The sequence below is a fragment of the Toxorhynchites rutilus genome, chromosome 2 (genome assembly GCF_029784135.1).
Source record: "Toxorhynchites rutilus septentrionalis strain SRP chromosome 2, ASM2978413v1, whole genome shotgun sequence".
Lineage (NCBI taxonomy): Eukaryota > Metazoa > Arthropoda > Insecta > Diptera > Culicidae > Toxorhynchites > Toxorhynchites rutilus.
Genome location: NC_073745.1, coordinates 68459108 through 68472553, shown reverse-complemented (window position 1 = coordinate 68472553; position 13446 = coordinate 68459108). Strand labels below are relative to the sequence as shown.

At 43.5% G+C, this 13446-nt stretch overlaps 3 protein-coding genes across 3 annotated transcripts; all 3 read left to right on the top strand.

Moving 5' to 3' along the window:
* The first annotated feature begins 648 nt into the window (after positions 1-648).
* LOC129765821 (uncharacterized) lies at positions 649-1983 on the top strand. The gene has a single exon (XM_055766257.1). It carries the CDS (start codon positions 649-651, stop codon positions 1981-1983), a length of 1335 nt encoding a protein of 444 aa, XP_055622232.1.
* A 2-nt stretch (positions 1984-1985) lies between these two features.
* Positions 1986-4721, top strand: LOC129765820 (uncharacterized). The gene has a single exon (XM_055766256.1). The coding sequence runs from the start codon at positions 1986-1988 to the stop codon at positions 4719-4721; it is 2736 nt and encodes a 911-aa protein (XP_055622231.1).
* Positions 4722-6441: 1720 nt separating this feature from the next.
* On the top strand, positions 6442-7146 carry LOC129765819 (uncharacterized). Its single transcript, XM_055766255.1, has one exon. It carries the CDS (start codon positions 6442-6444, stop codon positions 7144-7146), a length of 705 nt encoding a protein of 234 aa, XP_055622230.1.
* The last annotated feature ends 6300 nt before the right edge of the window (positions 7147-13446 follow it).

Here is a 13446-nt window from a genome sequence, read left to right as displayed (position 1 = left end):
TCGGTCCAGCATTTACGGCCAACTGGCTCGTACATTTTATGGTCCTTCGAGCCGGATCGAAGGACAACCCGGTCGAGAGGACTAGTGCGTGAGTGGTGGCGATCTTTCTGTTTCGAGCGACCGTGTGATAGCAAACACTCCGTAGAAATTGCGCCATTGTATTGGTGTCGTTAGTGGTCAAAAATTGCGCCAAGTGCCGTGTAGCAGTCCATTTTGCTTGATCTCATTTGTGTGGCGAGTGAGAGTCGTTGACCCATTACTACAGACATTGTACTATTCCCCGTAGTAAGAATAGTGTGTGATCACCGGCAAGCAAAGCATTGTTGCTGTGCTGGACCTTTGAAAGGGAGAAAAGTGTGCTGCAATTAGCCTGGTACAGTTTGTCGCTAGTGTGGCACAAATTAAAGTTGTTTCGCAAGTGATTTTTCGATAGTTTTGACCTTGTTGGTGGCAAGGCAGAAGCGATTGACACTGAAGTGACTACAGTGATAGTGTTTGCACCGATCCGAGATTTCGCGACGCAATTCGTGTATTCGCCGGGAAGGATTTTCGTCCGCGTCGGGAAGGAGAAATTCGTTTTCGTCCGCGTCGGGAAGGATTATTTTCGTATACGTTACCGCGATCGTTCCACGTTAAATCGGTGCAAAAATGCCAGATAAAAAGGTGGAAAAACGACTGGCTGATTTGGGAGTTATGAAGAAAGGCATATTAGTCCATCGTGATGGTGTGGAGAAATTTGTGAACGACTTTCAAGAAGCGCGTGATTCATGTCAGGTACCGGTTCGGATCGAATCTCTGGATCGAGTATATTATGAATTTTTGGAAGTGCAAAGTGAAATTGAACAATTGGACGATGAAGAGCAGTTAAATAGACACCTGTCGGAACGAGCGGACTTCGAAGCGCGTTATTGCACGGTGAAGGGATTCTTGCTGTCCAAGCGATCCGCAGATGCCAATCAAGCGGCCCAGAATGCATCGTTCCATCATCCACCAGCAAACCAAGGTACATTTCACCTTAGGCTTCCGCAAATAGATCTTCCCAAGTTCAATGGGGATTTCTCAAAGTGGTTGTCGTTTCGAGACACCTACACATCGATGGTGCACTCGAACGCCGACATTCCTAACGTGGCGAAACTCCAATATCTCATCCAGTTACTAGAGGGCGAGGCACGCAAGCCGTTCGAGAGCGTGGATATCGAGGCCGATAATTACGGTGCCGTTTGGGACGCCCTGCTAAGGTATGACAACCGCAGATTTTTGAAAAAGCAGCTCTTCCGTAGTATCTACGACTTCTCATCGCTCAAGAGAGAATCCGCCAACGAGTTACATGAGCTCGTGGACGAGTTCCAGCGCCACGTGAAGGCCCTTGCCAAGTTAGGTGAACCCGTCGAGCATTGGGACACACCTCTTGTAAACATCCTGTCCTACAAGCTCGATCCAGCTACTCTTCGCGCGTGGGAGGAAAAGACAAGCCAGCAAGATGACGTCAAGTACAACGACCTTGTTGAGTTTCTGTACCAGCGGGTACAAATTCTGGAATCTGTGGCAACCGATCTACTACAACGTTCCCAACCGGTTCAAACAAAGGTGGCCGGCAACGTTGTTCCTCCGAAGAAGTACACCCAATCCAAGGTCGCTGCCAACGCTGCTGCATCCGATAGTAGATCCAACCTTCCTTCGTGTTACGCTTGTTCCGGTAAACATTTCCTCTTCCAATGTCAAGTTTTCGCCAAAATGCCCGTCAGCCAACGAAGAGAGCTGGTATCCCAACGGAAGATTTGCTGGAACTGCTTCCGAAGTGGCCACCAAGCAAGACACTGTTCCTCGAAGTTTACCTGCCGAATCTGTCGAGATCGGCATCATACGCTGCTACACGATCCATCCCAGTCTAGTAAGAGCTCATGTACTCCTGCCATAGCATCGAATCTTACCGAAACGGCACAAGAAACGGCACAGGGTCGTCTACCTCCTACCAACAAGTAAGCATGTCGGTTCAGTCCCAAGCCAGCACGGTTCTCCTCGAAACAGTCGTTCTCGAAGTCGTCGACGATAATGGACACGTTTTCCAAGCCCGAGCTCTTTTAGATTCCGCTTCGATGTCGCATTTCATGTCCAAAAATCTTGCGAACCTGCTCTCCAACTCCAAGGTTGATGTGTCCGTAGCTGGAATCGAACAATCCCACCGGAAGATCAAGCGTGCAGTAACCACCACAATCCAGTCAAGAGTCGCGTCTTTCTCTACGAAGCTTCAATTCCTCGTTATCGAGCATCCCACGGCTGACCTACCCACCATGTACGTCCAAATCTCTTCGTGGAACCTCCCTAATGTGCAGTTGGCTGATCCTGCGTTCCACATTCCCAACAAGATTGATTTGGTAATCGGTGGTGAAGCGTATTGGGACCTACACACCGGTAAGAAACTTGACCTAGGCCCAGGTCTTCCCTACATCATCGAGACGTACTTAGGTTGGACATTCTGCGGTTCAACTTCCCAAGATTCCTCCAACTCAATGGTGTGTACCATATCCAGTACTGATGCCCTGTTGGATGCAACTCTACAAAGGTTTTGGGAGATCGAGACGATTCCGAACCAATCCGTCCATTCCAGCACGGAGAAGGCCTGCGAAGAGCTCTATGCAGCAACAACAACTCGTGACTCTACCGGGCGATACGTAGTTCGCCTACCCAAAACGGACAATCCGTACGTCTTCTTGGGAAATTCGGAATCCATCGCCGAACGCCGATTCCTCAGCTTAGAACGCCGTCTCGAGCGTGACCCCAGCATGAAATCATCCTATCACCAAATCATGGAGGAGTATGAGCGTCTCGGTCACATGATACATCTGAACGAACCCGTGGACAACTCGATTCCACACTGTTATCTCCCACATCATCCCGTATTCAAGCTATCGAGTACCACAACGAAGACGAGAGTCGTGTTTGATGCAGCGTGCAAGACAGCATCGGGATATTCCTTGAATGACCTCCTACTTGTCGGACCTGTCGTTCAAGACGATTTGTTGTCACTCATTATGCGCTTTTGTTTCTACCCCATTGCCCTGAACGGTGACGTCGAGAAGATGTACCGTCAGATGCTTCTCCACAAGGCAGACCGACCGTACCAGAGGATCAAATGGCGTACTGATGCATCCCAACCGATAGCTACCTACGAGTTGCAAACCGTGACCTACGGCACTGCTTCTGCCCCATATTTGGCCACAAAAACTCTCCAAAAATTGGCGAGTGATGCGGCCCACTTATTTCCTTCCGCTGCGGAACCAGTAGCCAACGATTTCTACGTAGACGACTTTCTGTCAAGTGCCGATGATGTCGAGTCAGCCATCCGAATTCGACGTGAAGTATCAGCGATGCTTGGTTCTGCTGGAATCCCGATGAAGAAGTGGGCTTCGAATTCCGTCGAAGTCCTTGAAGAAATTCCACCCGAAGACCGTTCAATCCAGCCGTGGCATGATTTGCAAGATCCTCAATACGTCAGCACTCTCGGTCTAATCTGGGAGCCCATAACCGACATCTTTCGGTTCAAGGTACAATTGCCGCTGCCAGCTGCTGTACTCACCAAACGTAGAATCATGTCCTACGTGGCCCAAATTTTCGACCCATTGGGACTAGTAGGTCCAGCCGTTACGAAAGCGAAGCTGTTCATGCAGTGCCTGTGGACACTGAAATCCTCCGACAACGAACGCTACGATTGGGACCAACCATTACCTCCAAAGCTACAGCAAGAGTGGAAAGAGTTCCACAGTACCATTGACCTTCTTCGAGAAGTTCGAATTCCACGTTTTGCTTCCATCGTCGGGGCCGTCAGCATCGAACTCCATTTCTTCGCTGATGCTTCAGACAAGGCTTACGGCACGTGTTGCTATGTTCGTGCGCAATCTGCCCAGGAAGTATCCGTGAAACTGTTGGTCTCCAAGTCTAAAGTTTCACCCCTAGCAGTACGTCATACTATAGCACGATTGGAGTTATGCGCAGCTCATCTTTCCATGCAGCTGTACAAGAAAGTCGCTTCGTCATTGAGAGTTGTTCCACCTGCCTTCTTTTTGTCGGACTCCACCACCGTGATACAGTGGCTTCGATCATCACCTGGACGTTGGAAAACGTTCGTAGGCAACCGTGTGAGTCAAATTCATTCTTCTACCCCAATCGATAAGTGGAATCACGTTGCTGGTTCGGACAACCCAGCTGATGACATCTCCAGAGGATTGGATTCAGCCGAACTTCTCAACAAGGCAAGGTGGTGGAATGGTCCATCCTGGTTAAAATTTCCTCCTGAGCTATGGCCAATAGGAACACTCCCAACGAAAGAAACTGTCGAAGTATCCCATGAATGCCGTAAAATTCCCATTGTAGCAATGACAGCCATCCAAAGCACTTTCCACGAAGACCTGTTCTCCAAATATTCCAGTTTTTCTAAACTTCGTCGTATGGTCGCATGGTGGTTGCGATATCTGCAAGCTCTTCGTGAACGTGCAATCCTTCGTCGTTCCAAAGCGATCATTCATGGTATACCGAAAGGATCCAATGAGCCGTGTAAACCCCTCAATTCCGATGAACTCTTATCAGCCGAGCGAATCCTCTGTAAATTAGCGCAGTTAGAGAACTTCCAAGAAGAATGCAATGATCTCGTTGTACGTACGAGCGTATCCAAATCAAGTCCGTTGAAGTGGTTGAATGTTGATATGTTGATGTATTCGGACTGATTCGCGTAGGAGGACGCCTGGACAATGCTGATTTATCTGAGTCCACCAAGCACCCGATTGTCCTGAGCGGCAAGCATCCATTAGCGAGTATGCTCGCTGTGCACTACCACAAAACACTTCTTCACGCTGGCCCACAGTTGATGCTGTCAACTGTCCGCCAGAAATATTGGATTATCGGCGGACGAAACCTCATTAGACGCACCTATCATCAGTGCATCACTTGCTTCCGTAGCAAGCCGCAGTTGATTCGGCAAACCATAGCAGATCTAAAGGGTGTGTCACATCAAATTGCATCACGGAAAAAACGCTGTAGAAATTCGCCCAGTAGACCAATCCTCTTGAAAATTTTAGACAGTAAAATAAAAACTATTAAACAACTTTTGGCATTTTCTTTTTATTCATACTTCGAGCCCAAGCCCGTATGCTCGCACCTTCCTCTTTACCCCGTCTATAAGGTTCTGTACAACGTCAGGTTGTAGTTTTTTTTAACAGAAATCCATTTTCTCTTGAAGTCCGCCTCCGATTTGACAACTTTTGCGTTCTTCCGGAGGGCCTGCTTCATAATCGCCCAATATTTCTCTATTGGGCGAAGCTCCGGCCCGTTGGGCGGGTTCATTTCCTTTGGCACGGAAGTGACCCCGTTGGCTTCGTACCACTCCAACACGTCCTTTGAATAGTGGCACGAAGCGAGATCCGGCCAGAAGATGGTCGGGCCCTCGTGCTGCTTCAATAGTGGTAGTAAGCGCTTCTGTAGGCACTCCTTAAGGTAAACCTGCCCGTTTACCGTGCCGGTCATCACGAAGGGGGCGCTCCGCTTTCCGCAAGAGCAGATCGCTTGCCACACCATGTACTTTTTGGCAAACTTGGATAGTTTCTGCTTGCGAATCTCCTCTGCGGAGAAGAACAACAGGCTCGGCAGCTGACAAAAGTCCGCTTTGACGTATTTTTCGTTGTCCATTACCAGGCAATGCGGATTCGTCAGCATTTCGGTGTACAGCTTCCGGGCTCGCGTCTTCCCCACCATGTTTTGCCTTTCGTCGCGGTTAGGAGCCTTCTGAACCTTGTACGCAGGCGCTCCCGCTGCTTGGTCCGCTGGACGAATGAACTTGACAAATTCAGCTTATTGGCGACATCCCGGACCGAACTTCTCGGATCACGTCTAAACTGCTTAACTACGCGCTTGTGATCCTTTTCACTGACGGAGCATCCATTTTTGCCGTTCTTCACCTTCCGGTCGATGGTTAGGTTCTCGAAGTATCGTTTTAGTACTCTGCTGACCGTGGATTGGACGATTCCCATTATCTTACCGATGTCCCGATGTGACAACTCCGGATTCTCGAAATGAGTGCGCAGGATTAATTCACGACGCTCTTTTCCGTTCGACGACATTTTTCCAAATTTACGAAAAATTGACAGTGAAGCATGGCCAACGTGATCTATACACTCTTATCTGATTATAAGCGAAAGCTGAAGATATAATTCCTAAAAATTAAATTTCTACAGCGTTTTTTCCGTGATGCAATTTGATGTGACACACCCTTTACCTGCATCCCGTGTCACTCCGATTTGCTGCTCTACACGCTCTGTCCACATTGAGCTCGTGAGTGACCTCACGACTGCCGCATTCGTCGCCGCACTGCGTCGACTGATAGCTCGAAGGGGGAAGGTTACCGAGCTGCACTCCGACAACGCCACGACCTTCAAGGGAGCTTCGCACGCCATGCATCGCGTGTATCGAATGCTGAAGCAGAACGACGTTGACCGGAACCAAATCTTTTCCTGGTGCGCAAATAATGAGATCCGGTGGAGATTCATCCCGCCCCGTGCACCTCATTTTGGAGGACTGTGGGAGGCTGCGGTGAAGTCCGCGAAGACCCACCTACTTAAGGAGATTGGCAATACCAGTCTTGCCTACGAGGACATGCTCACCTTACTAGCGCAGGTCGAGATGTGCCTCAATTCACGTCCATTAACGCCACTGTCGTCGGAGCCATCAGACCTGGAAGCCTTGACACCCGGTCACTTCCTGGTGGGCTCAAACCTTCAATCCGTTCCCGAAGCTACATTCTTCAATATTCCCGAAAACTGGCTCAATCATTGGGAGCAAACTCAGCGTCACCTCCAACGAATCTGGGCACGCTGGTACCCAGAATACATCCAGCAGCTGCAGTCCAGAGCTGCTCAAGGCTGCAAGTCACCCAGCAAGATCGAGATCGGACGGCTCGTCGTTGTCAAGGACGACTGCCTTCCACCTGCCCAATGGCCTCTTGGCAGAATCGTCAAGGTCCATCAAGGGAAGGACGGAATCGTCAGAGTGGTCACACTGAAGACTTCATCCTCGGACAACGTCGTGCGACCCGTAGCACAATTTGCTTTGCTGCCAATATCCAGCAATCATTCCGATGCACACGTCGAACACAACTAGAGCAGTACTGAACTGGCTCGAGGCGCATGTCATCATAAACCAGGTAATTATGGTTCCAATAATTCTAATCAACCAGTTTGATCTACCTGGTCTTCTTTTTTGTTTTATTGCTGACGTCATCGAGTTCAACGCACTCAATCTACCAACTGCATCACTGCCGAGCAGCACCCAGTAGCACGATCAACCGATCAAGCGATCAACCGAGAGTCGAGCCAGCAATCCTCTCACGGCGGTGCCAATCCATGATGCAGAAGTGTTAGTTCTAAGAAGTGTGAATGCGTTGAAATTCTATTTCAAAGGTGGCCGGAATGTTGAGGCCCTATAGTATAATTTCCCAACCCCATAGCGATAAAGCAACAATTAATTGTATTACCCTAAAGCTACTGCTATATACCATCGAAATAGCGAGAGAAAGATTAGGAGAAATACCGTGATCACCCGAACGATCGTGGTCAGTAGTAGATCTATATGACCACTGACCCCGAACCAAAAAAGTACAGTCAAAATACATTCCTCATTGCGATAACACGGTCGTCTTTCGTACAATATAACATTTCGTTGTAATATCATATCTTACAATTCCCAAAGGAACAAATTGTAAATGGTATGTAAGTGCTTGTCCGCGACTTTGGTGAAAAAGTGGGAAAGCAAAAGTACATTTACCCTCCCCCACCGGTGAAAGATCTACTGTGCGCTGTAGATAGGCAAAATCTGTTAAGTGCTACCATTTCACTGGCCCTTTTGGCAGCCGTTTTCGACGGCGAAGTAAAGGTAAAGGTTCTTGGACATCTAATATTGATCGTGATTATTTGGTTTAACTTTAACATATTTGGACAATTTGTCTATTGATGTTAAAAATATATTATTTTGATTAAAAACAAAAATATGTATGTGTACTATCTCGGCTGGATAGGAAGGAATTGGTGTTTTCACTGGTAAATTTTTTTGAGTTTACCTTTCGTATTTTTCTAACTTACATATTTCACAAGTATTGACAAATTGTATTGTTTTTTTATGTTTGAAGATATCGTTAAACTCTTTGATAATGATTTGGTTTTAATGTCTCTGTTAGGGAACACATTTCGGTAGAAACAAAAGTCCCCCCTACTTTCATGTATTTGCAATGCCTGCCGCATTTGTCGTCAATTTCGACCAATCAGAAGTGGGTATTTCCGTTAGGATAGGGGTTGAGGGGTAGTTACTTTCATGACATATATTATTTTATTCAATATAAAAAATTGTTATGGAATGCCGTCGCAAAAATTTCATCAATCTATCATGAAATGGCTAAGCAATAAGCGTTTGAAATTGGACAATTTTCACGATGTGCTCGATTTTCGATTTTTAATTTGTACCCCAATATGTTCCCGAAAAACGTATTCCTACGTCAAAAAAGAGGGAAAAGTTCATTTTTCGGACCACCATAAGATGAAAATAGCCACCCTGATGAAATAAATAAAAAATATGGGTCTAATATTTTACGATGAGGAATAAAACTACCAATCTTCATGAAAATCTGACAATCACTACATCGATTTGGCATGGAATTCAATTCTGTGGTTAACCCATTCTCACCCCCGCAAATTCAAATGGATTTTTTTTTTATTTTCAAAATCAGTAATGCCTAATTTTACAAGACTTCAAAGAATAATTGAAATTGGACTTTGAATTGAAATTTTAGTAGTTCTGTATAATGCTGGGCATGAGATTTTCTCTGGGGTGTTATTTGATGGCTATTTACACATCAAACTTTGATGAATTATTAAATAATAACTATTTGTACTACAGCTAAGTATTATGCATTGTAAGTTATGGAAATATGTCCCCTATGGCTTACAGCTTTCAAAATTATTCGAAATATTTGTCAAGATATTACTAATAGTAACTTTCTCCATTTTTGACCCAATTTCACGACGGTATTTTAATTGGTTGTGCGACATTTTCTTTAGCATTTCTATGAGCGAATTCATGTATATTTTTTATTTTTACAATTTGTTCATTTTCATCGGTAATATTTTCTGCCTGTTTTTATGAAAATCTAATTTTAATTCTTTGTGGATTATTTATATATAACTTTAAAAATTTCTTGAATTAAACCCATTGTTGGTTCTGTAGTCATTATTCCATTTAAAGGGTGTGTCACATCAAATTGCATCACGGAAAAAACGCTGTAGAAATTTAATTTTTAGGAATTATATCTTCAGCTTTCGCTTATAATCAGATAAGAGTGCATAGATCACGTTGGCCATGCTTCACTATCAATTTTTCGTAAATTTGGAAAAATGTCGTCGAACGAAAAAGAGCGTCGTGAATTGATTCTGTGCACTCATTTCGAGAATCCGTAGTTGTCACATCGGGACATCGGTAAGATGCTAGGAATCCTCCAATCCACGGTCAGCAGAGTACTAAAACGATACTTCGAGAACCTAACCATCGACCGGAAGGTGAAGAACGGCAAAAATGGATGCTCCGTCAGTGAAAAAGATCACAAGCGCGTAGTTAAGTACAAGATGGTGGAGTTAACAGGTGGCTCGTAATTTACACTATTTAGAAAAGACGTATGAGGAATGGCAAGACGAAAAGTTTGGATTTGTTTATGTTATTACTTACGTTGATATGGTTACATTTGATTTCGTCGAAGGTATTTGAAGCAGTATAATAAATAAACAGTTGTCGTTGAAAATTGTAACCTAGTAACCTTTATGCATATGCTTCCGCCAACTGGCTCGGCTAATGTGATTCAAGGAATGCTTTGATCGTGGTACCGCCACTGGCGTATAATTTGCAGCTTTGTTTTTTGTGCTGGTTCATAACGGCAATCAACCGTGCCGGCGAAACTGTAGTCAATGTTTAGTGTTGATTGGATACCATCTATGTAAATAAGTTCAAACTTACGGGATACGTCCGAACGGCAATTCTGACATTACGTTTGACCTTCCACTTCACTTATCTTGGTTAAGCAGTTTAGACGTGATCCGAGAAGTTCGGTCCGGGATGTCGCCAATAAGCCGAATTTGTCAAGTTCATTCGTCCAGCGGACCAAGCAGCGGGAGGGCCTGCGTACATACAAGGTTCAGAAGGCTCCTAACCGCGACGAAAGGCAAAACATGGTGGGGAAGACGCGAGCCCGGAAGCTGTACACCGAAATGCTGACGAAGCCGCATTGCCTGGTAATGGACGACGAAACCTACGTCAAAGCGGACTTTCGTCAACTGCCGGGCCTGTTGTTCTTCTCCGCAGAGAACAAATTCAGCGTTCCGGAGGAGATTCGCAAGCAGAAACTACCCAAGTTTGCCAAAAAGTACATGGTGTGACAAGCGATCTGCTCTTGCGGAAAGCGGAGCGCCCCCTTCGTGATGACCGGCACGGTAAACGGGCAGGTTTACCTTAAGGAGTGCCTACAGAACCGCTTACTACCACTATTGAAACAGCACGAGGGCTCGACCATCTTCTGGCCGGATCTCGCTTCGTGCCACTATTCAAAGGACGTGTTGGAGTGGTACGAAGCCAACGGGGTCACCTTCGTGCCAAAGGAAATGAACCCGCCCAATGCGCCGGAGCTTCGCCAAATAGAGAAATATTGGGCGATTATGAAGCAGGCCCTCCGGAAGAACCCAAAAGTTGTCAAATCGGAGGCGGACTTCAAGAGAAAATGGATTTCTGTTCAAAACAAAACTACAACCTGACGTTGTACAGAACCTTATAGACGGGGTAAAGAGGACGGTGCGAGCATACGGGCTTGGGCTCGAAGTATGAATAAAAAGAAAATGCCAAAAGTTGTTTAATAGTTTTTATTTTACTGTCTAAAATTTTCAAAAGGATCGGTCTACTGGGCGAATTTCTACAGCGTTTTTTCCGTGATGCAATTTGATGTGACACACCCTTTAATATTAGATATTGCCTTGAGAAATGTGGTTCAGTAAAAGTATGTCTTTTATGATTTCCAAAATATGTTGTGAAATTATAGTTTGATTGAGATCCAATTTTGAATGCAAGTTACATTAATTGAAGATTCCGCGTAGATGGAATATAGCAATTATCATCGTTATCGAATGAGTGTAGTGTTGGAGTGAGTGAGTATATTTGTGTAGAATGAATTATTAAATTGTTTTTTGTAATCTTGTCATCAATTTTGACCCTTGATAAAGCATCAGCAATCAATTTGCTTTACTTAATTTTTTATAGAATATGTCATGGTCGTGCTCTTCAATATCAGGGGTTAGACATCAATTGAATATAGGCTACCCAAAATCAAAATCAATATGGCGTCATTTGTTTATCAACATATCATTTACGAGGATTGAAATCGAAAAATGCGCTGCTTTATTCTAACTGCATGAGCGATTTTCATATTTCAGTTTCACATGGAGGTGTTCACATTTAACATGGAGTTTAAAGTTAGCTACTATTCGACTATATAACCGGACCGAGTTGTAAACAACAGTAATTGATAGAACCAAAATGTCAGTGAACCGCAGCAATATTGGGTACACTGGCAATATGAGCGATTTGACGTTTTAGTCGTACCCCTGTTCAATATAAGCTTTCCATCTTTGTAATTTGGCAACAACATTACTAGGTGAAACAGCAAAAGTTAAAGGCATGTGATCTGTGTAAATATGAATGTGTGCGCCATATATAAAATTTCGGAGTGACTTCAAAGCCCACACTGAGAGGAATAGTTAGTAAATACGACGAATTTTTTGGTACATGTTACCAATTCTCTAGTCATTTTCTACCCTACTAATCATTGGTACATATTACGAAAGAAAAATGATAGGCACAAACGTCAAACAAACTTCGATTTGTTGGTCCAACATTGGTGCAATAACAGTGAAAATTTTGCTTCTCATTTGGGAGAGATAATTATCAGGGATAGTAAAAATGTTTTTAATAATTATTTTTAATTTAAAAAATTCTATTTGATTACATTTAACTTCACATACTTAGAATACATAATAATAATAATATATAACTTATTCTATGAGCAGCGTACACGAGGAAAGTTCCCGTTCCAGTTCCTGCTGCATCGCTCTAGTTTGCATTATTTAGGGAGTGTCGGTAGCACCAGCACGTTTCATCCGCATTTTGTTCTCTCGTGTCTCTATGAAGAAAAGAAATACATATGTTAATAATATTAAATATGTATATATGTAATGAAACGTAACATCAACAAAATGCTTACCTCCGAATCGTTTCATCTCCAAAATAGAAATGGCGATTGCAAAGTGCGCACATCACAGATGTTAGGTATGACAAAAAAAACAAAGTTACTAATGGTATGAAGTAAAATCTACGAATCTCTGGTAGGAACGTTCATTGCGTCTGACATCGCTTTTACGCAATTTTGGTAATATTTACAAAACATTTGTATATTTTACCAATGATTTGGCTACTAAAGATTTGGTAGCTGCTTTTACTAAACTATTTCTCCAGTGCATACTATAGCTAACATTTTTTTTCAATGGTTGCATAATTTTCTTCAGTTTTGGATAGTGTTCGTGAAATGAATGAAATGGGTGTATCCCCGTTATCCGTTTTTTTTTGTGATAAAACTGCTCCAATCGCTTTATTTGAAACAACACTTGTTAATATAAATGATTCTTTGAAATTTGGGAAAATTAGTACATCATCTGAAGATAAGATATTTTTCAATGCTTTAGCTGTTTCTTCATCAAATGAAATAGGAAAATTTCTAGATTCATGTTTTGATTTTTTTCGATGACCTCTTAGAAGAATTTTGCATAATCTTCAACAAAACGTCAATAATAGCCAAATAATCTTAAAAACATTCTCAATTCATTCAAATTTGTTGGTTGGGGATATTTCTTAATTGCTTCAACTGTTTTGGGATTTGGCATTAAACCATTAAACCATAAATCCTAAAAAATCAACTTTAGTTTGAAGGAATTCTGATCTATCAGGTTGTATTCTAAAATTTGCTTTCTTTAATGTTTCAAATATGGTTTCTAATTTTTTTTGTTCCTCAAAAGTTTTGCTAAAAAACTCAGCGCCATATCTGTCATAATGAGTATAACACATGAGTTTAGACGCGTGAACTTTGTCTGGAATATTGAACGAAACCATCAACGAATATCGTACAGCCTGCATTCAGGCAATTTCATTACTGTCAATTATTTCAGGTGATTATAACCTAAGACAAGATGAGACAACTGGCTTCTTACTCTTCTTCGTCGTACACAAAACGAAGCCATGACATGAATATGTCAGAGTTGCCGAATATTATAAAATTTCGGATTTTTTAAATTTCTATTTTTATGAATCGTAACATTTGGTTGG